At 40.7% G+C, this 26,219-nt stretch overlaps 1 protein-coding gene across 1 annotated transcript; it reads left to right on the forward strand.

Annotated features, from left to right (window-relative positions):
• Window positions 1–334: 334 nt before the first annotated feature.
• On the forward strand, window positions 335–25,257 carry PHYH (phytanoyl-CoA 2-hydroxylase). Its single transcript, XM_049881972.1, has 9 exons — window positions 335–649; window positions 4,164–4,210; window positions 5,436–5,546; window positions 6,367–6,535; window positions 9,995–10,076; window positions 13,566–13,747; window positions 16,512–16,661; window positions 18,592–18,726; window positions 23,904–25,257. The coding sequence occupies exons 1-9, from the start codon at window positions 575–577 to the stop codon at window positions 23,955–23,957; spliced, it is 1,005 nt and encodes a 334-aa protein (XP_049737929.1). The 5' UTR covers window positions 335–574; the 3' UTR covers window positions 23,958–25,257.
• The last annotated feature ends 962 nt before the right edge of the window (window positions 25,258–26,219 follow it).

Consider the following 26,219-nt stretch of genomic DNA (forward strand, 5'->3'; position numbering starts at 1 on the left):
AGGTCTGGCGGTCTGCTTCAGTAAAGATTATAGCGAAGAAAATCCTAAGGTGCATTTCTACTCTGTAGTAACACATGGGGTCGCCATGAGTCTGAACTGACTGGAGGGCAACGGGTTTTAACTAGCACATGCTTCTTTTTATTTCTAGCGGTGGAGGAATGTCCGCTGGAATAAAAAATACCTAGGCTGTGCGGTAAAGAGTGTAAGTAAGCCTGGTTCGGCCACTTCCAGCTAGGTGACCTCGGCCAAATTACGTATTACCCCTCAGGCCTACTTTCCTCTTCTGCGTCAACAACGGTATTGATTGCTTAGGAACGGTGTGCCTGAGAAGGGAGGTAAACTCCGGACGATGAACTTGTTTGCTGACTCGGGGCCACGAGGGGGCGTCTCCGAGCATCAGCCCGCAGGGCCGCCCAGCAGAGGCCCAGCTTTCCCCCTCCCGCGCGCCCCTGCTGAGTCTTGCCTTTCCAACGGTCACGTCCCGCCCGTCGCTCGCTCTTGCCGCCCCGGGAGGCGGGGAACCGGAGCGAGTTAAGTAACAAGGCCTACCAAGTCTCGTCTTCTCGCTGCTGCCATGGCCAAGAACAGTGCTCCCGCCCGCCTGCGGATCGTGCTGGGACACCTGGGCCGCCCCGCGCCCAGGACCATCGTATCCTTTGAGGCGTGGGCTGCGCAGAGTTCGGGCTGGGAGGGCGCGGCCACCTCGGCCTCCGCGTCAGGCAGAGGCTCCTGGTGACCCCAGTCAGAATAGTGGCCTTAAGGGCGCAACGCATACCCGCCTAGGCTGGCTCTTCGCCTTCCTCCGCTCCTCCCCTCCCAGTGATGATCACATCTCGTCCAGCCGCTGGGAGGGGTGGGACGGGGGTGCAGCCTTAGTCGCCGGTAGTCCCCAAGAAGGAATTCTCCTGGTCAGCAGGCTCGTGACTGTCATGGCCTCTGTGGCTTATGTGGCCTGCCTCTACCATTCTGGGCCTTTTGGAAGCAGATGGCCAGCCTTATCTTCCAAGGCACCTCTGGGTGGGTTCGAACCGCTTGTAGTCCAGCGCTTTACCGTTTGTGCCACTCAGGAACTCCCAGAGGTGTCAGTGCACTCACACTGTAAACGGTAGCACATTCCTGGAAGGAATGAAGGCAGACAGGCAACAAGGGGCCCTCCTGGAAGTGGACACCAGCATTCGAGTGGGACCTGGAGTACCAGCCACACGTGGGTCATGCCCCGTTCCGCGAAGGAGGTGGACTTAGGACACTGCCCTGGACCCGGCTTCTCCAGGTGGAGTCTGTTCTTGGCCAGCCCCTTCTGCTGCTTCCTGTTCCGAGGGAGCTCTGTATTCTGCAGCCTCCAGCGACCGTTCTTACATTGTTTCCTGGGAAAGGATTTAGTGCTGGGTGCCTCCTGATTTGGAGTTCAGAAATTAATCCTGTAGAGAATGTGTGCACTACTGGTGTTGCAGATATGTGGCTCCAGAAAGATGTCAGCACATGATACATAAATGAAATTGCTTTATGGAACTGCTTTTGTCTGCTCAGATTAAGTGTTTTCATCCGGGGCATAGTTTTGGAAGCTCCATAGAACACCCTGCCTGGGAATTTTCCCTAAGAGACCTAATTAGCCTTTGTTCTGCTGTATTCAGGATCCTGATATCGCTCATAAAATTGCTCTTGCTTTTACTTGCATTATTGCTCTTGTGGTTGAGTTACTAAGCAGTAACGTATTGTAACTACGTAAGTTTAAAATTCTGTCCATAGAATGATAGGGGGAACCCAGGTGATTATGTAATCTCATTTTACAGATGAGAAAGTGGAGAAACTGAGAGATTAAAAAGCTTGATCAAAGTCATTTAACTAAAGGAGTGGTTGGTCAAGTGTGATCCCAGGACCAGCAGCATCAGCCTCACCTGGGAATTTGCTAGAAATGCAAATTCCCACCTCAGACTGAATCAGAATCTCTGGTACTGGAGCTCAGCACTCTGTGTTGTAACTTGGTGATTCTGAGGCTTGCTAAATTTTGAGAACATTGATTTACTGGGGCTAGATATAGTTGGAAACCCTGGTGGCGTAGTGGTTAAGTGCTATGGCTGCTAACCAAGAGATCAGCAGTTCAAATCTGCCAGTTTCTCCTTGGAAACTCTGTGTGGCAGTTCTACCCTGTCCTATAGGGTCACTATGAGTCGGAATCGACTCGACAGCACTGGGTTTGTTTGTTAGATATGACTAGGATTAGAATTGAGGTTTCCCTGTCCAGTCTCTTTTTACTTTTAAAATTTGACTTTCAGATTCTGCTGGTTTTTGTTATAATAGTGTTGAGGTTATTGTTGTGTGCTGTGGGATCCATTCTGACTCACAATGACACTATAGGACCAAATACAACTGCCCCATAGGGTTTCCAAGGCTGTAATCCTTATGGAATCAGACTGCCACATCTTTCTCCTTCGGAGTAGCTGGTGGGTTCCAACCAGAGACCTTTCGGTTAGCAGCTGAGCTTTTATCCACTGCACCATCATGGCTTCTTTGTGTTAAGGTGAAACCAAGCCAAAAACCAAACCTGTCGGTTGTCCAGTTAATAGTGCCCCTATAGAACAGAGTATAACTGCCCCATAGGGTTTCCAAGGATTCGCAACTCTTAACCACTGTGCCACCATGGCTCTGTGGAATACTTTCTACTCAGCCATAACTGTTTCTAAAGAAATGTGGATTATTGAATAAGGAATGCTTGTAATGCAGGAGTAGTGGAGAGGGGGAAAGAACACTGGGTTTGTAAGGCAGAAGTACGACTGTCCTGGCAGCCATATTTTGCTCAGCATAGCTGACCAAGGGCCTTAACTTCTCTGCTTTGGGGAAAACTGGAAGTAGCTAGTAAATCTGACTCCTGGCCTGCCTCTGTCCTTGATTATTGCAGTGTCACCAAATTATATAAAGGTGTCATTTCAGAAATAATAACATGTTTATGAGGAGTGACATTCTGACAGCAACTCTTTAGCTAAAGAAACAATAAGAAGAAAAAAAACAATGAGATGCTATGTCAACAATCAATAATCTGTGGCTAGTGGATAGAAAAGAGATTTTACAAAAAAGAATTTCTAGTTCTTCAGGAAATTTAAAATTATGTTAGAAAGTGTGAATCATACTTTTCTAGGAGACATTATTTACTTTATAGACTTTTTTATTAATGACCAGCCAAACTATTTCTAATATTTTGGATTGGACTCCCACTAAGTTAAATACTTTCTTTTTAAATTCTACTTTAGTTGAAGGTTTACAGAACAAATTAGCTTCTCATTAAACAATTAGTACACATATTGTTTTGTGACATTGGTTACCAACCCCACAACATGTCAGCATTCTCCCTTCTCTACCTTGGGTTCTCAATCACCAGCTTTCCTGTCCCCTCTTGCCTTCTAGTCCTTGCCTCTGGGCTGGCATGCCCCATTAGTCTTGTTTCATTTTATGGGCCTGTTCAATCTTTGGGGGAAGGGTGAAGCTCAGGAGTGACTTCATTACTGAGCTAAAAAGCTCTTGGGATGTCCCCAGTCTCTGTCAGGCCAGTAATTCCGGTCTTTTTTTGTGAGTTAGAATTTTGTTCTACAGTTTTCTCTTCTGTCTGGGACCCTCCATTGGGATCCCTGTCAGAGAAGTCTGTGGTGGTAGCACCATCCAGCTGTGCTGGACTCAGTCTGGTGGAGGTTGTGGTAGTTGCAAACTAAATACTTCTTTCATGTTTATCTTTACTTCTGGAGTTGAACATTTGAGTTTTTATTCCTTCAGCAGCTTAATTGAAAGAACAATCATTTGGAAAAAAGACTTAGTCTATGAAGTAAAGAGTGTGGTCAAGGTCCGCTCAGCCAATTTCTCTTTGGGTAAACTCGGCCCAGTTCCTTAGTCCTCAAGCATAGGTTTCCTTCTCTGTATTTTAGGAATGATGATAATAATAAAGCTTTTGTTCTTCCTACCAGCCCCCCAGGTTATTGTGAAATGAGATGAAGCAATACAAGTTAAAAGGCTTTAAGCAGTAGTGTACACATGACAGTATTATCTGTGGAATTACACGGGGCTGGTATGGGTTCAGGAACAATCCTTCCTCACGAGAACCAGTCAAGGGCAGACAGTTGTTTTTAAGAAAGGTAGGCTCCTAAATTTTACTTTATTTGCCTTAATTCATCTACAAGGTAGCTCACCCCACTTCAGAACCTGTATCTCCTCATCAACAATTCCAGTAAGTAGATCTAATTTTAATTTTTAACTATTTTTTTATGTATGTAAAAGTTTTCCTAGTGACAACTAAGATACAAAATAGAAAATACCCTGTTGCCTGATTAGAATTCATTATACAATGCTCAATTTCCAGGACTTGTATGAATTAGTGCACTTGTAAAGATTGGAAGACCCAGACTTTTATCTTTTATTTGTGTTTTGAAAATTAGAAAGAAAGAAAAATATCAGAGGATTTAGAAATATTCAGGTATGATATATCTTGGTTATATTGACATATTAGCTAGCATCTTTGGTTTATCTTAAATTTCCTTTAAAGCGGAAGACATTGATCCCGTGGAACCTTCTCAGACAGCGACAATTCAGATCTAAAGGAGTGGATTGGGTGATTTGAGTTTGTTGAGCCCTGGTGGCACAGCGGTTAAGAACTCGGCTGCTAACCCAAAGGTCGGCAGGTAGAATCCATCAGCCGCTCCTTGGAAACCCTATAGGGTAGTTCTTCTGTGTCCTATAGAGTCGCTATGAATCGGAATTGATGGCAGCGGGTTTGGTTTTGGGTTTTTAGGTGCATTTATTTGGGTTTTGTTACTTTGATTACTTCTGAGAATGCATTAACTAGACAATTAAAAAAAAGAAAAAACAACAACAATAAAATGTATTGAATTTCCTGTTTGAAAAGTCATACATATCACATATAGAAAAATTGAAAAATAAGAGAAATAGAATTTTTTGAAATATCTGTAATTTCATTAATGAAAGGCAATTAAATATTCTGGTATATTTCTTTGCAACTGTTTTTCTACAAATAATGTGTTTGTTTTAGACAATTGTATTTTACTATAATTGAACATGTTATTTTATGCTTTCCATTTTAATGCCTGAGTCATATTCCACTGAGCGGATGTAATATAATTAGTTAATTCCTGTTGTTTTGTGCTGTTGAGTCAATTCTGACTCATAGCAACCCTATAAGACAGAGCAGAACTGCTCCATAGGGTTTCCTAGGCTGTAATCTTAATTATTCCATTAATGTACATTTTTTGGTGACATTAGTTACTATTTTGGGCTTCATATGTTTTCCAGTTTTTCAGATTATTTCTTTAGAATGAAGTCTTAGAAATATAAATGCTGGGTTCAACAGTATAAACATTTTTCAAGTTTTTGATACATATTGTAAGGCTGGGATTTAACAATTGGAGTTATTTGGGAATTTCTTTTTTCTCCTTTAGGTATACTCTAAATAATAATGTCCTAAGCCTGAAACAGAGAAAATTTTATGAAGAAAATGGATTTCTTGTGATTAAAAATCTGGTATCTGATGCTGATATTCAACGCTTTAGGTACAATAACACTACTATTTTACAAAATATGTTATGTAATGGGAACACAAGTTAGATTAGCTTGTGCATGTTCAAATGTCTTTTTTATAATTTGATTGTTAGGAATGGGTAAGAGAATGGGTTCCAGAAGCAGACTGCCTGACTTTATTTTTATAGCTCCAACACTTAGTATTGTGTCTCCTGAGACAAGATACTTAACCTTTCTATGCCTCTGTTTTCTCATCTGTAAAAATGGGGATAATAATGGTACAGTACTTAAACTCTAGCATTGTTATTTAGAACTAAATGAAGTCAAGTGAATGCAGAATACTATATACATAGTAAGTGCTAAGGAGGTGTTTGCTATTGTTATCATCATGATGATGTAACCAGATGACAAATATTTCCTCACTCGTGTCTTGTGAAACCCTGGTGGCAGAGTGGTTAAAAGCTATGGCTGCTAGCCAAAAGGTCAGCAGTTAGAATCTACTAGGTGCTCCTTGGAAACTCTATGGGGCAGTTCTACTCTGTCCTATAGGGTCACTATGAGTCACAATCGACTCGATGGCAGTGGGTTTGGTTTGGTTCTTTAGTATCTTATGCTAAGGATTATTTTAATTCTGGTAGTGAAACTCCAGCCTGACAGTTAGGAGGCCAGGACTTCAGAGTTGGCCATTGTCTCATCCCTCTCATCAGAAAAATTTCTGCCTAGGATTGAAGGCAGACTTTGTGCAGAGAAACAACCCCTGGAGTCTGTGAATCCTTCCTTAGAGCAGGCCCAAGCAAGCACTTCCAGTAAGCAGTACTGACATCATTTGCAAATTTAATTTTAATTTTCTAGGGATGAGTTTCAAAGGATCTGCAAAGGAGAGGTGAAACCAATGGGATTAATTATAATGAAAGATGTGACCATTGCAAAATCAGAAATTGTTCCAGGAGAAAAAGTGATTTCGAAGATCCAAGATTTCCAAGAAGATGAAGAACTTTTCAGATACTGCACTCTCCCTGAGGTTAAAGACCTTCCTGTACTTTGTTTCTACCTACGTTAATAGCCAGTCTGGCCCCCTGCCTCTAGAATCTGCTGTTTTTACTTTACCCCTTTCTACATGTGGCTTTAGAGGAGTGGTTCTCAACCAGATCGATTTTGACCCCCAGGGGACATTTTACAATGTCTGGAGACTCCCAGTCTCCAGATTGCTCGTGGCATCTAGTGGGTAGAAGCCAGGAATGCTGCTGAACATGCTATCCTTTCACCCCCAACAACAGAGTTATGCAGCCCAAAATGTCGTTAGGTCAGGATTGAGAAACCCTGCTCTAGAATTTGCTGATTATCTTTCGTGGAGAAAGATGGGGAATTCTGTGTTAGAGAGAGAGCCCTCCTGACACTTGATATGGGCGTATCAACAGAGCTGAAATTGCTGAGGCTCTATCTTTGTAAACCCATTTATTTATTTTTTTCACTTCGTGAATCTGGAGAGTAGAGGTACGAGCTTATTTTTAAATTTAAACTAATTCTTAAAAGCTATTATTCTTTAAAAGTAATTCATATATATGAAAAAAATCCAAGCAGTACAAAAGGGCATAAATTAAAAAGTAAAATCTTCCTCTACCCCAGCCCCACTCACGTTAAGCTTTGTGTGTATTCATCTAGAGTGATTTCGTGTCTATGCAAGAACGTTTGTACACCTCTTGGGTACCTACCACGGGAACATACCTTGTTTTGTTCACTTATGGTGGATCCTAGACGTCTTTCCATAGCAGTACCTGTGGATCTATTGATGCCTTTTAAACAACTGCATAGTATTCTGTTGTATGAATGTACAAGGTTGGCAGTTCAAATCTACCAGTTTCTCCTTGGAAACTCTGTGGGACAGTTCTACTCTGTTCTTTAGGGTTGCTATAAGTCAGAATAGACTCGACGGCAACGGGTTTTTAGAATAGTTTTGAAGGAGACTTTACATATAGTACTTACCAGAAATTATACCCAGGTGCTGTTTGAAAACAACTCAGTGACGAAAGAATGTTCAGGTAAGCACCAGAAGGGAAGTGGCCCTTTGGACCATACGTGCTTCCCAGCCTCCAGTCCTGTGATGGAAATGGAAGTTTTGTGGGTGGATCGTGGATGAAGAGCTTGAAGTCAGAGGTAATAGATTGTTCTCCAGGACTTGTGGTGGATAAAGCACTATCATGACTTCGAAGTTTTCTACATTTCTAAAGTGTGGACCAGGTATCTGGTGGTTCACGCAATGGTTTTAAGAGGTAAACATTGTTTTAACAGTTAGGTATTTATTTTGATATGTATTAGGAAAAAATAACCAGCACATCAAACCTATGATTTCAAGAATATTATTAATTAGGGTCAGACTAAGTAAAAGGAGCTAATTTAAAGAAATTATTGACGGAATAGCACCACAAAGTATGGCAGAAATTGTGAACATGGTTCTTCAGAGACAGTTTAGAAAATACCGGTCTAGGTGAATGCCAAAAAAAATGACAGGCTTTGTGAAAGAAAAAAAAAAAAAGAATGAGGTCTGACTACTCCTAGAATTTTTGTAACATTTCAAGTGCTTCAAATTCAAATTGCCAATATTCGTTATGCACAAGAAATCAAATAGGAAGACGTAGAATGTGCCTCATTTGTTAAAGTCAGGGAGAATCTGAGTTTGAATACCATCTTTTTCATGTAACTGACTTTGGCAACTTATCAGCCTTAGGTTTATTTGTATATATAATGGGGGCAATTATATGTATATATAATGGGGGCAATAATTAGCATAGCACGCTTATAGAAGTATCTGGAGGGAGGGCCCAGTTGGGAAAAAAACGTATAACACACTCGTTATTTGGGTAAAAACACAATCATTGTGAGCCTTCAATGGGTTGATATATAAAGCCCCTGGCACATAATGGGCATTCCATTCTGAATCCTTTCTGTTTTCTACCCCTTCCTGAGCTGGGTTAGATGTGTGAGTGGTCACCCCAACTCCCAGACCCCAGGACTAAGTCAGCCGTCTCCCACATGCTCTCATTGCAGCCCATCCTCAGAGCATGTGTCACAACCACAATTACCCATGTCATGGATTTGTTTAAAATTGTTCTTCCCACCAGACTATAAACTCCATGAGGGCAGGAACCTGCCTATCTTGTTCATTATTTCACCCCTATTTCCTTTCACTCTGCTTGGTTCGTAAAAACCAAACCAGTTGCCATCAAATTGATTCAGACTCACGGCGACTCCATGTATGTCAGAGCAGAAGTGGTGCTCCATAGAGTTTTCAGTGGCTGATTTTTCAGAAGTAGATCACCAGGCCGTTCTTCCAAGGTGCCTCTGGGTGAACTTGAACCTCCAACTTGTTGGTTAGCAGCGTAACTGTTTGCATCACCCAGGGATCAGACCTCAGTAAGGAGTTGTTGAACGAATGGCCACACTGATTGTGAGGCATTCTCTGAGCCCATCTGCTTTCTTCTGGGCTGCTCATGACAGCTGCCAGTAGTGTCAGGCCCTTCCCTGGTCTCTCTTTATGAGGGGTCTCCCTGAAGGAGGAGGAAACAGCCTTCTCACTGGGCAGTCCCTCTGTCTCTTTGGTTGAAGAGCTGTCCCTGTCCTCAGTTGATATCTCATAGAAAATCGCATCTTTCTCATAGAAAAAATGATTAGGTATCCAGCTGGCTCAGAAAAGCCTTTTTAACTCAGAGTGTTGTAACACCATGTTATGAATTGAATTGCACTCCCCACCCCCTACCCCCCCAACTCCCTTCACCACCCCCCCACCCCTGACAAATGTGTGTCAATTTGGCTAGGCCATGATTCTCAGTATTGTGTGGTTGTCCACTGTTTTGTGATCTAATGTGATCATCCTGTGTGTTGTAAATCCTAACATTTATATGTTAATGAGGCAGGATTAGAGGCAGTTATGCTAATGAGGCAAGACTCGGTCTATAGGATTAGGTTGTATCTTGAGTCAATCTCTTCTGAGATATAAAAGAGAGAAACAGAGAGGAGAGGGACCTTAAGTCACCAAGAAAGAAGTACCGGGAGAGATCCCGTGGACCCAGGAACCCTGTTCTGAGACACTCCAAGGCCAGGGGCGATTGATGACAAGGACCTTCTCCCAGAACTGACAGAGAGAGAAAGCCTTCCCTTGGAGCCAGCAGCCTGAATTTGGACTTCTAGACTCCTAAATTGTGAGAGAAAAAATTCCTGTTTGTTAAAGGCTCCCACTTGTGGTATTTCTGTTATAGCAGCACTAGATAACTAAGACACAGCACTATTAGATTTCTAATGATTTCCAAATGCTGAATTTCTCACACAATATTGTCTGCGATATTGTGAATTACCAATTGTTTCGAAACTATTGCCCTTTTGATTTGGGCTCTTGTATAGATAGTTGAACTTTAAGACTGTGCTACTTGCCTATCCCTCTGATTTCCCATAAGGTTATTTTTCTTTTCTTTTTTTTTCCTCTTAGATTCTGAAATATGTGGAGTGCTTCACTGGACCCAATATTATGGCCGTGCATACTATGCTGATAAACAAGCCTCCAGATACTGGTAAAGGGCTCTTATTTGTTAGGGAGAGACAAGGGAACCCTGTTTAATTAAAGTATGTAAGGTTGATGTTCTAACACAGCTGTATGTATACTTGTCAAACTTTGGATGAGCGAGTATATGTACTTTTTTCTAAGTCTTAGAATAGCTTACGTGTTAACAATGTTGAAGAGTAATGGTGACTTCAGATGTTATCTGTAGGGCTATTGCTAACTCTCTAGGAAAATGACTTCTCAAAAAATGCAGTATAAACATTACTGTTCACATATAACCAGTAACAAATAGCTATCAAATTGATTTCAACTTGTGGTGACCTGATGTATTTCAGAGCAGAACTGTGCTCCCTAGAGTTTTCAGTGGCTTATTTTTTAGAAGCAGATCACCAGGCCTTTCTTCCAAGGAGCCTCTGCATGGACTTGAACCTCCAACTTTTAATTAGCAGCCGAGTGCGTTATCCATTTGCACCACCCTGGGACTCCTCATATATCATAAGCTCCTGTTATTCAACATCTCTAAGATTTATTAACCATTCTCACCCATGAGAATGTGAATTTTTCCTTCCTGACTTGAAATTTTTGCTATTACTTACAAAATTTAACCTATTATTAAAACCACATACTACAGCGGTTCTTAAAGTTTCATGTGCTTGGGAAAATGCAGACTTTTATCCTCAGTCCCAGAGAGATTGCTTCAGAAGGTGTAGCCCAGGAAATTGCATTTTAATAAGTATATGCTGAGATTCTAATGCATGTGACTCTTGGACCACATTTTGATAAACTCTGCTATACTGACAGCAATGAATCAGCAATGAATCAGTTGAGTCGACTGCAACTCATAGTAGCCCTACAGGACAGAGTAGAACTGCCCCATTGGGTTTCCAAGGAGTGGCTGGTGGATTTGAACTGCCAGCCTTTTGGTTAGCAGCCAAGCTCTTAACTACTGCACCACCAGGGCTCTGAATCAGCCATTGGAGAGTCCTTTATCTTTTTCTACTTTTTCTCCCCCCTTATGGCTGGGAGAGAATTATGGAATAGGCCTGTGGCTTAGCATTACCAAGTCTCCCTCTCCCTGGGTGACTTCCCTGAGAAAGCAGGTAGCCCCCAGAACCAGGTTCAGAAAAGAAAACCAGGGGGACACGTAACCATGGTCATGGTGGAGCTACACGATGATTATGCACAGGATGCCTATAGATCTGTGGGAAAAAACCTCTTAGCAGCTTATTTTTGCCTCAGCAACTTAGAAGCCTGTTAACCAGTACCAGTTCCTGTAGAGTAGATTCTGACTCATGGTGGCCCTGTGTGTGTCAGACTAGAAGTGTGCTTTGTATGGTTTTCAGTGGCTGATTTTTCAAAAGTAGATCCTCAGGCCTTTCTTCTGAGGCACCTCCAACATTTCAGTTAGCAGCCAAGCACATAACCATTTGCAACACATAGAGACCCCAGAAGGCTATTGTTGTGTGTCATTGAGTTCATTCCAACTCAGTGACTCTATACAACAAACCCTATATAGGAAGCCCATAGGGTTTCCTAGTCTGTAATCCTCCTTTCCTATGGAGGAATAACTGGTGGATTTAAACCCCCATGGTTTTGGTTAGCAGCCCGGTGCTTTAACCTTTGCACCACCAGGGCTGCCGGGCTGTTAAAAAAATTCCATTGCCGTGAGTCGAATTCCAACTCATAACAACCCTATAGGGCAAAGTAGAGCTGCCCCATAGGGTTTCCAAGGCTGTTAAGTCTTTTTTTTTTCTTTTTTTTAAATTGTGCTTTTGATGAAAGTTTACAGAACAAACTAGCTTCCATTGAACAGTTAGTACATATATTGTTTAGTGACATTGGTTAACCACCCCATGACATGTCAACACTCTCACTTCTTGACCTTGAGTTTCCTATTACTAGCTTCCCTGTGCCCTCCTCCAAGGCTGTTAAATCTTTGCAAAGCAGACTGCCATATGTTTCTCCTACAAAGCGGCTGGTGGGTTCTAACCGCAGACCTTTGGGTTAGCAGCCAAGGGCTTAATCATTGCACCACTAGGGCTCCTTAGAAGGCTGTTTTTTTTAAAAAAAAAAAAAAAACTAAAGCCGCTGATAAGTTAATTCTGACTCATAGTGACCCTAAGGGCAGCGGAGAACTGCCCCATAGGGTTTCCAAGGAGCAGCTGGTGGATTCAAACTGCAGACCTTTTGGTTAGCAGCCTAACTCTTAACTACTATACCACCAGGGGTCCTCTAGAAGGCTATTAGGGGACCTCAAGTTTCTCTATACTACACTCTTCAGTCTAGTTATCAAAGTCTTTTGATACTGACTGCATGCCAGGCACTGTACTAAACACCGAGCTACAAAGGGACAGAGTGTAACAGGGATGAAGACACATGTCCAGCTTGCTAGAAGACAGTGCGCGAAAGTGCTTGGCTACCAGTAACCCAGAAGAAAGTTTAGGATTTGGAGCTGCCTTGTTGATTTGATTTTCCCATTTGGAGCTTCTCTATCGAGGCTGATTTTATATGATGTTGTTTCATTTGTTTGGTTTTTGCAAGGGATGGTCATTGTTCTGGTTTTTCAGGCAGAGGATAAGAATTCTGAGATTCGAGTTTTATTTTATTGATTTTTTATTGTGGTAAAATATATATAACATAAAATTTGCCATTTTAATCAGTTTTTAAAAAATTTTTTTATTGTGCTTTAGGTGAGAGTTTACAAATCAAGTCAGTCTCCATGCAAAAAGCCATGCACACCCCTCCGTGCTATGCCAGCTGCTCTCCCCGTAATGAGGCAGCACTTTTGTCCTCTTCACGCTGTATTCCCCTTGTCCGTTCAACCAGCTCCTGTCCCCCTCTGCCTTCTCAGCTCAACACCAGACAGGAGTTGCCCACATAGTCTCATGTGTTTTAACCATTTTTAAATGTACAATTCAATGGCATTATATTCACAGTGTTGAGCACCCATTACCACTATTTGTTTCCAAAACTTTATCACCCAAACAGAAATTCAGTTTCTCAGAAACTGGCTGTTCTCTCCCCTCCAGTTCCAGGTAACCACTAGTATACTTGTATCTCTTATACATTTGCTTGTTCTAGTTATTTCATACAAGTGGGATCATCCAAAATTTTCCTTTTATGTCTGGCTTATTTCACTCAGCATTCATTTTCAAGGTTCATACATGTTGTAGCATGTATCAAAATTTCATCTGTCTTTATGGCTGAGTAGTTTCCCATTGTGTGTATATACAAGGTCCCTGGCATAAATGGTTTGCTCTCGGCTACTAACCAAAAGGTTGGTGGTTTGAACCCACCCAGGGGTGCTGGGGAAGAAGGGCTTGGAAATCTGCTTCGATAAAGATTACAGCCAAGAAAATCCTGTGGATCACGACTCAAACATATGGGGTCGCCATGAGTCAGACCTGACTCAACAGCAATGGGTTTAGTTTGGATTTTGGGGTATATATATGCCGTATTTTATTCCTTCAGCTTCTTTTAACGGCAGGCTCCATTTTAGGCAAGAAGACGTCCCGCCATCCTTTACACCAGGACCTGCACTATTTCCCCTTCCGGCCCAGCAATACCATTGTGTGTGCTTGGACGGCTATGGAGCACATTGACCGAAATAACGGCTGTCTGGTTGTGCTTCCGGGAACACACAAGGGCCCTCTGAAGCAGCACGACTACCCTCAGTGGGAGGTAGGTCTGCTAGCGGCTGAAGCCTGATCAGAATCTCTTTTACTGTTTTCACTCCACATCCGTATACATCAAGTGCTTTACACAGGAGATGGTATTTCTTATCTTAGTAAAACAATGTCCCATGATTTGGAATTAGAATCAGAGAAAGCTAAAATATGTCAGATAAGATTATTTTTTAAGATAATCGTGGTTTTTGGTCTTTCAACAAGTGTTTAGAAGCCAACCAGTGTGGGGGAATTTTGGCAGGTGTTGCATAGATTTGAGATTGTAAAGCCTAATCGCAGAGGTAGGGCATAAACATTTCAATATCAGGCATGTGGGGTAAGTGCCAAGTCAGTTTTATGTGCTGGTGGCTCCTGGAGTAAAGAGGAGGGCGGGATCCCCCCTAGCTGGAAAGATGAGTGGAGGCTCTCTGGAGGCTGGTGTTTACATGGAGCCCTGAAGGACAGTGTAGAACGTCCTGTGGTACAGAGGCTGTGGAGGCCTTGGGCTCAAGGGTGAGCACGAGCCTGTGTAAGGAGCAGGAAGGACCCAGGAGCTCCCAGTCTACATGGGCTGGGGTGGGGACACCTTTGGGGGAGTATCATTGGAGATGAGGCTGAAAAGTGCATCAGGACCAGATTGGAAAGGACCTTGCTTCTTGTACTAACGAGTCTGCACTTAATTTGGGCGGACAGGGGATCCTTTTTCCAGGAAGCTGGAATAACTTCTATTTAATTTTTAAAACAGTTTTATTGAGGCATAACTGACATACAATGAACTACATATTTTAAGTGTACAATTTGATAAATTTTGACATATATATGAATATATATTTGAGTGACAATATGTATCAATGTATACCTGTGCTACCATCACCACAATTAAGATAATCCTGTCCCCAGCTCCTCCCCCGCCCCAACCTTCTAGGCAACCACTGTTGCTATAGATTAGTTTGCATTTTCTAAATGTTATTATATAAATGTAATTATACAGTATGTACTCTTTTTTAGTCTGGCTTCTTTCATTCAGCAAAATTATTTTGAGATTTGCTGATTCTGTTGCATGTATCGGTAGTTCATTCCTTTGAATTGGTTGGTAGTACCCTGGTGGCAAAGTGGTAAAGTGTTTTGCTGCTAACCAAAAGGTTGGCTGATGGAATCCACCAGCTGCTCCTTGGACACCCTACAGGGCAGTTCTACTCTGTCCTAGAGGGTGGCTATGAGTTGGAATAGACTCGATGCAACAGGTTTTATAGCAGTTTATTTATCCCTTCAGTTGTTGATGCTGAAGAACTATTCAATGCATTTTAGCAGATGAGTGATGAGATCTAATTGGTTCTTTGAGAATAATAATCCTGTGGTCTGATACAGAGTATACTGATGCTGTAGGAATTCAGAAACAGAGAAGCCAGAGAGGAGGCAATTTATGTTTTAGGTATAAGGTGATAAGGTCCTGAAATCCCATGATGATGGTTAGAATGGAAAGAGCACCTGTTGTGGATGGAGAAAGAATGATTTGTGGTTCTGCAGGAAGTGATAGGAGCCCTGGTGGCACAGTGGTTAAGAGCTCAGCTGCTAACCAAAAGGTCAGCAGTTTGAATCCACCAGCCATTCCTTGGAGAAATCCTATGGGGCGGTTCTACTCTGTCCTATCGGGTCACAATGAGTCCCAGTCGACTCGATGTCAACGGGTTTAGGAAGTAATAGTGCTAAGTGAAAATATTTGAATCTGGAACCTGATATAAGATCCATAGTTGTGAACTCCATCAATTAGGTTAAAGTTTAGTTAAGGTTTGGTGCAATCAACAGAAGTGGGCTCTGGGTAACTTAAGGCAAAGGGAGTGGGGACTTCGGAAGCAGGTAGTCTGTGGAGGGCAGAAGAGCAGGAGTCATTGCTTGATAGGAACAGGCTGGGGTGGGGTGCCAGGCCTGGGCAGTCTAACCCTGGTGATATTCAGTGTCTGATACTCTGCTCGGATTCAAAGCAGCAGCCATGGGAGGACTGATTGGCCTCGCTTGGGTCACATATTCACCCCGGCCAGGAGAGGTGATGCTGATCAAAGTCCCAACAAACTATCTTTAGGGAAACTGTCATCCCTCAAAGGAATTCAGGGTACTCTTAGGAAGGAGAATGAGGGGAGAACAACCGCCCTATAAAAGCTTGGAAACTTTGATCACTTCTGACTTAAGTTCCTTTAATAAAGACATAACCCATTGCCTAAAGCGGTAACGAACTTTGGAGATAGTTATAAACAAACACAGTGTTATCAATGCCTGTTTGTCTTTCTTTACCCTGGTAGTGGTTTTTGAACTCAGAAAAACTGAGGATTTGCTCTCCCTCATTGGGGGAAAACAATTACCTTCTTAGATGTCCTCCAGAGTAACACAGGAGGAGTGATTTGTTTCCAGGTCTAGGTGAAGGGAATATCATGCGGGGAAAGAATGATTATATATTCAGGCTGGAAGTGCATAAAAGAAAGGTGGTCTCCTGCACTCCCAGCTAATGCCAAGCTGGCCTAGATCTTCCTTTCTAATTCAGTAATGAAGGGTAGGTGAAGATTCCAAATTTTTCATTTGGTCCCCCAAAATCAATGATTTTAATGTCAACACGTGAATTTCTAAAACCCAACCTCTGAGAGACTTCTGTATATTTTTAAGGAGAACCTGACTTAGATATCTCTTTCTCTGGAAGAACTTAGAGTTTTCCCTGATGGGTCACTGATAAAGTTTGTCGTTCTCATGCTTCTTCGAGCAGAGACTAGGCTACTTGTTATGTGTTCTAGGGAGGAGTCAATATAATGTACCACGGGATCCAGGACTACGACAGAAACAATGCTCGAGTTCACCTTGTGATGGAGAAGGGAGACACCGTTTTCTTTCATCCCTTGCTCATCCATGGATCTGGTCGGAACAAAAGCCAAGGATTCCGGAAGGTACATGTTAACATTGCTGCACTTTTCAAGGATGAATGGGGTTAGATATAAAAACTTTCACTATATTAAAATGTAAAAGATTTGTAAATCTTAACTAAACTGGCCATTAGACTATTTTATTTACCAGGAGGCTGATTTGCCTACCTCATGCTTTTTTCATCTTACCAGTAAGAACCAGGTTACCTCAGAATGCTGCTGATTCTGAGTCATGACCATTCTTGGAATTGTTTTAAAAAAAAAAAATCGCTTACTTTCTTTGTGGCTGACAAAGAAAGTGTGTGTGTTTTCTAAGGCAAAAAATAATGGCTGAAATAGTAAAATAATAAGATTTGGAGTTTACATAACTCATAGTAACTGTAATAAGAGGAAAGTTTATATTATCTTCACTATTGGGGAAAAAATATTATGGATCCAAAACAAAGCTTATGGATTGGAAGCCCAGAAATCAGATTTCGCATGGAGACTTTTTTTTTTCAATCCTTTAGCCCCCAGAGTGTTTTAAATTTAAAAAATTCCTTACTTACAATTTAAAATTGACAGAATTTCTTGTAAGTATCCACGTTTCCTGCTTCTCTTAAATTCGGAGGATCTGACAGTACTTTGGGCTCACATTTCCTTACAGGAAGATGATTGTCAGTACTAAATCTTGGGAGCTCCTTTGGGACTTAGTGAGGCTTTCTAGTTTGCCACACAGTTCCCACAAATCCCTAATGTCTCCTTGAGTTCCAGGGTAAAGTGCTGCAAGTTCATCTTCCATTCATTCATCTTTCACCAGGCTCACCAGGGCCAAGATTAAGGTGAGGCAAGTGAGACACTTGCCTCAGGTGCAAAATTTGAGGAGGTGCCAAAAAACTCAGTAATCAAGTTAAATACTATTTTAATGCAATATTTAAAAATCAAAATTAATATAATGCCAAAAAAATCATCATACACAAAATACTAAAATTTTCAATAAAGCCAGGATCCAACCCTGCACTTGCAGGACCTCAGAACCATGGAGCAAGGGGCTGTGGGGGGTGGGGGGTGGCAAGCACAATACTATAAAATGATTTTGTGAGTTTTAATATACTAACTTTTTTATTTTTAAATATTTTTTCAAATACCTTAATATCCTGGAAAAACCGTTAAAAATACATTAAAACATGTATATAGGAGTGTACATTTTCAGGCTCCACTATGGCTCATCAAGGCACTGGAGCTTACATAGGAAATAGAGTTTGTGACATCAGTGCAAAGTAGAAAGCCCTTCTGACAGGTGTGATCACCTTAAGATAACTAGGAAGGTGAATTTTAATCACTGCCTGGTAGCGTAGATATGTTTTTTTCAAGAATAGGATGAGTCAAGTAACTTGGGCCTTACCTCTAGAAGGAAACAGTATGTATTATTTTTCAATGGTGTTAGGCTTTAATTGTCCTTTTAACTTGAGAGGAGGTGTAAGTAAGTGTGTGTATTATTTTTTTCAGGGTATTTTCAGATGTTTTCATAATCTATTGCCATTGAAATAACAACCCATCATAAATCTGACTGGGTAACTAATTTTGTGACTAAGAAAATAACGAACTACCATGGAATACATTCCTTTTTAGAATTTTGGGATGTCCGCTCACTAGAAAAATCAAGGATCTCTTAGTTATCCCTCTGCCCTGAATATGCCTTTAAAAAAAAAATTTTTTTTTTTTTCTGAATATACCTTTTGAAAAGAAATTTCACAGCTAGTTAAAAACTGCTTGTAATTTCTCAATTATCTTTTAGCTGGAAAAAAAGAGCTGAACTACAAATAGACCGATTTAGAATACAATGGAACGGATTTTAATTTAGAAATCAAATATTCAGTTAAATAATTGACTTTCCCCATAAAGACTCCTTGGTTGGTTGCTGGTATTAATGCGATTTTTTTCCCCCCAATATTAATTGGTTCACTTTGCACAGTCAATTTCCTGCCATTTTGCTAGTGGCAACAGCCACTACATCGATGTGAAGGGCACCGGTCAAGAAAACATCGAGAAGGAACTCCTAAAATTAGTAAATAAACGACATAAAATTGAAGATAATATCACCCTGAAGGTATGTTTGTATGAAATGAAAAGGTAAAGATCTTGGTTGTTAAGCATCTTTTCTGCAGAGAATAATTTCTATAATTATTTTCATAACTAATTTAATTTGAAAGTAGAAAGTGATTATTCCCTTCAGTGTCCAGCTCATTTTAGAAAGGTGGCTGAGACTAAGAATAACAGCAGATTTCAGTTTGTACTTGCCTCCCCAGTGCAGAGGATTTGACAGTTTCGTGTTCCTTCTGTATGTCTGGGGGTTGTCCTGTGGAATGCATACAACCTTGTTCCAGACAGAGCAGGTAAGAAAATAAATAGAAAACATTTAGATGAGAGGAAATGAAGGACAGAAGGCTATCCAAATCCTCCTTCGTTTATAAAAGATAGATTATTTATGCATTAGGAAATCCACTAAGACTTCCTGAAAAGCAACTCTTGAACAAGTTTTTGTTTTGGTAAGTTTGTGTCTGGAGCTTTATAAGAGGTATAGATTGCATGTAGCACAGATTAAAGATCACTAATACTTATTGATTGGGGGGGATGAGGCAATATTTCCTATGCTTTCCTAATTAATACACATCACTTGTAAAATATTTATGTGTAACTCATAGATATTCAATGAATGCTGCTAATGATCAGTAGACAAATGATTAATCAAGGCAAATAAAGAACATACTCACTTGTTCATGGTAACCACTAAGAAAATATTTAAAAAAACATTTGCTAAAGGAAAGGAGAAGGGAACCAAAAAGGCTCACTACCATAGACCAACCAGTAGTAAAGGGCAAAGAAGGCTTAAGACACACAGAAGACAAATAAAAAAATGGCAGAAGTGAGTCACTTCTTATCAGTAATTACAGTGAATGTAAATGGACTAAATGCTCCAATCAAAAGGCAGATAGTGGCCGAATAGATTATAAAAAAAAAAAAAAAACATGATCCAGCTATATGCTGTTCACAAGAGACACACCTTAAACCCAAGGACACAAGTAGGTTAAAAGTGGAAGGATAGAAAAAAAAAATTCCACGCACATGATAACCAAAAGAGAGCCGGGTGGCAATCTTAATATCACATAAAGTAGACTTTAAGAAAAAATCTGTCAGAAGAGATAAAGATGGACATTATATAGTGATAATTAATCAAGAATATTTAACAATCATAGATACATATGCACCCAAACTGAAACCAAAAAAACCAAACCCACTGCCATTGAGTCGATTCCGACTCATAGCGACCCAACATCAGAGCACCTAAATATATAAAGCAAACACTGATAGAATTGAAGGGAGAAACAGATACTAAAAAAAACTCAAAAACCAAACCCGTTGCTATCAAGTCGATTCCAACTCGTAGCAACCCTATAGGACAGGGTAGAAATCTTCATAAGGTTTCCAAGGAGTGGCTGGTGGATTCAAACTGCTGACTACAATAGTAGTTGGAGACTTCAATACAGCACTTTTCAATTTTGGACAGAACACCTAGAAAGAAGATTTACAAGGAAATGGAGGACTTGAATGACACTACAAACCAACTAGACTTAACAGACATATATAGAACACTACACCCAAAAACAGCACAATATACATTCTACTCCCGAGCACATGAATCATTCTCCAGGGTAGACCACATGTTAGGTCACAAAGCAAGTCTTAATAAATTTTAAAAAGATTGAAATCATACAAAGTATTATATCTGACCACCATGGAGTTGTCTTAGTTACCTAGTGCTGCCATAACAGAAATACCACAAATGGGTTGTTTTTAACAAACAGAAATTTATTTCTTACAATTAGGAGGCTAGAAGTGGGAATTCAGGGCACCAGCTCTAGGGGAAGGCTTTCTCTTCCTGTTGGTTCCAGAGGAAAGTCCTTGTCTCTTTTCAGCTTCTGCCCCTGGGCAATTTTCATGTGGCTTGGCATCTCTCTTATCTCTGCTTCTTTGCTTGCCTGTTTAATCTCTTTTATATCTCAAAAGAGATCATCTCAAGACATATCCTACACTAACCCCATCTCATTAATACAGCAAAGACAATTTGTTCTCAAATGAGATTATTACCACAGGCATACAGGTTAGGATTTACAGCACATATTCAATTCAATTTATACACAGTTCAATCCATAACAGCAGTGAAGCTGGAAATAGACAACAGAAAAAAAACCTAGAAAATACACAAACATATGGAAATTAAACAGCACACTATTAAACTACCAACGAATCAAGGAAGAAATCAAAAGAGAAATTAAAATTTTCCTAGAGCCAAATGAAAGCACAACACACCAAAATTTATGGGATGCATTATGCAGATGACACAACCTTGCTTGCTGAAAGTAAAGAGGATTTGAAGCACTTAGTGATAAAGATCAAAGACCACAGCCTTCAGGATGGATTGTACCTCAACATGAAGAAAACAAAAATCTTCACAACTGGACCAATAAGCAACATCATGATAAATGGAGAAAATATTGAAGTTGTCAAGGATTTCATTTTACTTGGATCCACAATCAACAGCCATGAAAGCAGCAGTGAAGAAATCAAAAGACGCATTGCATTGGGCAAATCTGCTGGAAAAGACCTCTTTAAAGTGTTAAAGAGCAAAGATGTCACTTTGAGGACTAAGGTGCACCTGACCCAAGCCATGGTGTTTTCAGTGGCCTTATATGCATGTTGTGGACAATGAATAAAGAAGACCAAAGAAGAATCAACACCTTTGAATTGTGGTGTTGGCAAAGAATATTAAATATAACATGGACTTCCAGAAGAATGAACAAGTCTGTCTTCAAAGAAGTACAGCCAGAATATTCCTTCGAAGCAAGGATGGTGAAACTTTGTCTCATGTACTTTGAACATGTTATCAGGAGGGATCAGTCCCTAGAGAAGGGCATCATGCTTGGCAAAGTACAGGGTCAGTGGAAAAGAGGAAGACCCTCAACGAGGTGGATTGACACAGTAGCTGCACCAGTGGGCTCAAGCATAACAATGATTGTAAGGATGGCGTAGGACTGGGCGATGTTACGTTCTGTTGCGCATAGGGTCGCTATGAGTCGGAACCAACTTGATGGCACCGAACAACAACAACAACAGGATGGTTAAGATTTAAAAAAAAGGAAAATAACAAATGTTGACAAGGATGTGGGGAAATCAGCACCCCTACCCATTGATGATGGGAATGCAAAATGGTACAGTCATTGTGAAAAGCTGTGTGGCAGTTCCTCAAAAAACTAAAAATAGATCTACTATAAAAAAACCAAAAAACTGGTTGCTGTTGAGTCGATTCCGACTCATTTATGACCCAGCAATTCCACTCCTAGGTATATACCCAAAAGACTTGAAAGCAGTGGCTGAAACAAGACTTGTACACCAGTGTTCATTGCAGCACTATTCATGATAACCAAAAGGTGAAAACAACCTAAATGCCCATCAACAGATAAATGGATAAACAAAATGTGGTACATACATACAATGGAATACTACTCAGCCAGTAGGAAAAATGAAGTCTTAGTATGTGCTACAATATGGATAGAGTTAAGTGAAATAAGTCAATCAGAAAAGGACAAATATTGTATGACCTCACTTATATAACAAGACAAGAAAAGGGAAATATATAGAAAACAAAGTTTATTAGTGGTTTCCAGGGGCGAGAGGGAGGAGAAAAAGGGGTTAATGGTGATGGAAATATCACGTTGATTAAGGGTAAGGTTGCACACCTGATTATTATGTGCGTCAGGGTTGTATCCTTTCACCATACCTATTCAATCTGCACATTGAGAAAATAATCTGAGAAACTGGACTATCTGAAGAATGAGGCATCAGGATTGGAGGAAAACTCATTAACAACCTGTATTATGCAGATGACAAAACCTTGCTTGCTGAAAGCGAAGAGGACTTGAAGCACTTACTGATGAAGATCAAAGGCCACAGCCTTCAGTATGGATTACACAACATAACACCCCCTAGCTTGGCAATATTGCTTCACCCTTAAAAAGCAAACCAGTTGCTGTCAAGCTGATTAAGACTCATGGAGAGCCCATGTGTATCAGAGTAAAACTGTGCTCCATAGGGTTTTGAATGGGCGATTTTTTTGGAAGTAGATCGTCAGGCCTTTCTTCTGAGGCACCTCTGGGTGTATTCAAATTGCAACCTTTCAGTTAGCAGCCAAGCTTTTACTATTTGCACCACACAGGACTCCCTTCTCCCTTTAGAACCATGAATCTATCCCATATCTGACAATATTCTGATTTTGCATTTGCAGATTCTAGAAATTTCTTGTCCTTTTTCCTTTGTCCAGTACATGAAATGCCTTCTGTAGCCAACATATTTTGTCAGTGGAGGCTTCCATCTAACACACTGAATTTTAAGACACAAAAAACTTATACATTCTGTTTGAAGCTTGGCAAGGTTGTGCTAAATGAATTGCTTCCCATGTTTATTTTAGTTACTCTGTAGGCATAGTTGATGAGGTTTACTTAGAATAACACACCAACTTCTGTCATATAGTTCTTTGTAAGGTACAAAAGCATTTTCATATCCATTTGCTTATTTTTTTCACTAAAAAGCCAGTGGAGCAGTCATTATGACTCTATCTCGTTAACGGGAAAATCAAGTGTCCAGGAGGTTGGCCTAAGTTACATAAGTGGCAGCACTAGATTTCAGAGTCAGGTGTAAATCCAAAATTGTTTTTTCTATCATTCCTTGCTGTTTACTCAAAAATAGACAAGAAACAAGAAATAAATAAGAAAGCCTGTATTTTTTTAGCGAGAAAAAAACAAAAAAGGTAACCCATGACAACCATTTTCACATTGTGATCTAATCAGAAGTTGTTTCTTGCCAGTAATTCAATTTCAGCTCATGGTGATGACAAGTCAAATGCATGAAATGGGCCAGGAAGGTACAGAAGGTACAGAAAATGTTTCCAGTGTGACTGAGCACAACCTACATGGTTACCTCACCTGTCATCAATAAGTGAGCCAAATAAAACAGGGCTGACAATTTGGGGACCCACTGATTTAGTTTTATTAACACTATTTTAGATGTTGGTAAATAATTGGCATCTCAGAATATGTTTTATTCACGATAACTATTGCAGTGGTTTTATTTTTCTGTGTAGCCATTTTGTAGAGGCTAGAAAGTTCATTTGGCTTGTGACTGGCAAATCGAAGTGTTCTATAAATTTGTTCTGTTTGGTATTATTTGCAGGATCTTTGGTCGTTTCGAGTGCGGCTTGTGAAAGGAGAAAGACTCACCCTTTGAAATAGCCCTTTCCTGCTACCCTTTTAAAAGAAACCAAAACAACGTATGGTGTCTAAGGAAAATGTTTTCTTAATGAGATGATGTAATTGTTTTCATCACTTGTTAACAAAATCAGAAAGCATGTATCAGGTACTCAGTTGCATATGGGTAATTTTGTGGTGCTTTGACAGTTGTAAATGCCAGCCAAACTCAAACCCATTGCCATTGAGTCGATTCCGACTCAAAGTGACCCTGTGGGACAGAGTAGAACTGCCCCATAGGGTTTCCAAGGTTGTAATCTTTGGGGAAGCAGACTGCCACATTTTTTTCCTCCTTGCGGCTGGTGGATTGGAACCGCCAACCTTTCAGTTAGCAGTGGAACACTTACCCACTGCACCGCCAGGGCTTCTTGATGTAAGAATAATATTTACAGTAAGAGTGAATATTATTGTTTTAAAGAAAACTAATTTAGGGTTACAACTAATAAAGGTGACTGGTTGATTTAAGGGTGTCAAATCAGTTTCTTTCATTCAATTAACTCTTTACCCAAACAGAAACAAAAGCTTTGAAACTCAGGTTATGTTCAGTTTTGCATCCTCTTCCTGGTAAACCCATCACCTACCAATTGCATGTCACGAGTGATTTCTTTTCAAATCTAGAATCATGTATACTGCAGGCACATGCAATGAAGGGCCTCAAAAGGGCATCAGGGAGTAAAATAAGGGTGGACACTCACATTCTGGCAAGGCTCCTTCCATAAGTTCTCCCACCTGACCACCCTCCTTAAAAAATAGGGTTTTCCAAATCCTTCTCTCTGTTCCTGAAGAATGAAGAAGAGAATAACACCGTCTGATTATTTCATGCTGGGTGGGGAAGCTGAAAACCTTCGGCACTTATGAATGAAATCCAACCTCTTGCAAGGTACAGGGAAATTTTTGGATAATTTTGGTTTGGGTTTAGAGTGAGCATGGACTGGGTGAATTTATTTCAATTTAGCACCATATTTCTATGCCAGCTGAGGGTGACATCGCCATTAAAAAAAAAAAAATCTTGTAGTTCGGGCTTTAATAAAGAAATGACAAAGAGTCCCTTTCTTGTTGTTCTGCTGAGCACGTTTTCCTAAGTCTACTTTCACCGTTTTTGTCTATTCCTTTGTGATGACTCTCAACTGAAGCTCAGTTCCAGCTGGAAACTGGGGGCAAGAGGGTCACCAACAGAGTCTAAGGAAGCCGGATTATGGAATGACTGAAAATAAAATGTAAATAAGGAATGCTGGCATGAGCAGCAGGTATGGAGCACTGTTTTGTTCTGGAATAAACTTCAAAATAGTTTGAAATTTAAAATAAATTTGAGAAAATAAACTTCAATAGAAATGACAGGCCACACAATTTATTCTCCATGTGCATTTTGGAGTGAAAGCCATACCAGTTAATCAGGAAACATTCATTTCACATTTCATCTGTGCCCATTTTGTGCATTAATTCATCTAACAAATATTCAAGGAGTCTCTGGGTGGCACAAACATTTAAGCAACTACCAGCCAATAGATTGACTGTTCAAACCCACCCAGAGGTGCTTAGGAAAACAGACGTAGTGATCTGCTTCTGAAAGGTCCCAGCCTTGAAAACCCTATCTACACATGTGGGGTTGCCATGAGTCAGGATCAACTCAGCGGCAACTAACAACAACAAATATCCCAACATCCACTCTGTTTAGTAGGAGTAGACGTGACGGGAAAACAATATCAGGAGGACTTAGGATTGCTCATGTCGACCATGAGGACTATACCCTGTGGGAGGTGGGAGCCACTGTCACCTGGAAACATGAAGAGATGGAAGAGGACTATTGTGTGACCTTGGCAGTGATGAGGAAAAGCCTGGCTTCTCAGACTGTTGTGATTGGAGGGTGCTGTCAGGTCGATTCTGACTCATGGCGAGCCCAGTTTTGCAGAGTAGAACTTTTCCATAGGGTTTGCAAGGCTGTGATCTTTCAGAAGCAGATTGCCAAGCCTGTCTTCCTAGGTGCTTCCGGGTGGGTTCAAACCACCAGCCTTCCAGCTAGTAGTTGAGTGCTTAACTGTTTGCTCCGTCCAGGGATTCCTTTTCAGAGGGTAGAAGGGAATTCATCCTGGGCTTAAGTTTGCTTCATTGGAGACTAAATTGAAAAGAATATATAAGTTACACAAAGTGCACAATAAAACAAGTAAAAAGGACTCCCTTCTGTAAATTTTGGTAACTGTGTCTAACAGTTTAGGGAACCAGTGGCCTTTGTTTAAGCTCTCTT

The sequence above is a fragment of the Elephas maximus genome, chromosome 4 (assembly GCF_024166365.1).
Source record: "Elephas maximus indicus isolate mEleMax1 chromosome 4, mEleMax1 primary haplotype, whole genome shotgun sequence".
NCBI lineage: Eukaryota > Metazoa > Chordata > Mammalia > Proboscidea > Elephantidae > Elephas > Elephas maximus.

Excerpts from the sequence above, each read along its gene's own strand:
- PHYH (XM_049881972.1), top strand. The coding sequence starts at position 575 with ATGGCCAAGAACAGTGCTCCCGCCCGCCTGCGGATCGTGCTGGGACAC. Across the intron at positions 6,536-9,994 it reads GATACTGCACTCTCCCTGAG|ATTCTGAAATATGTGGAGTG; the intron begins GTTAAAGACCTT and ends TTTTCCTCTTAG. Across the intron at positions 18,727-23,903 it reads AAGATAATATCACCCTGAAG|GATCTTTGGTCGTTTCGAGT; the intron begins GTATGTTTGTAT and ends TATTATTTGCAG.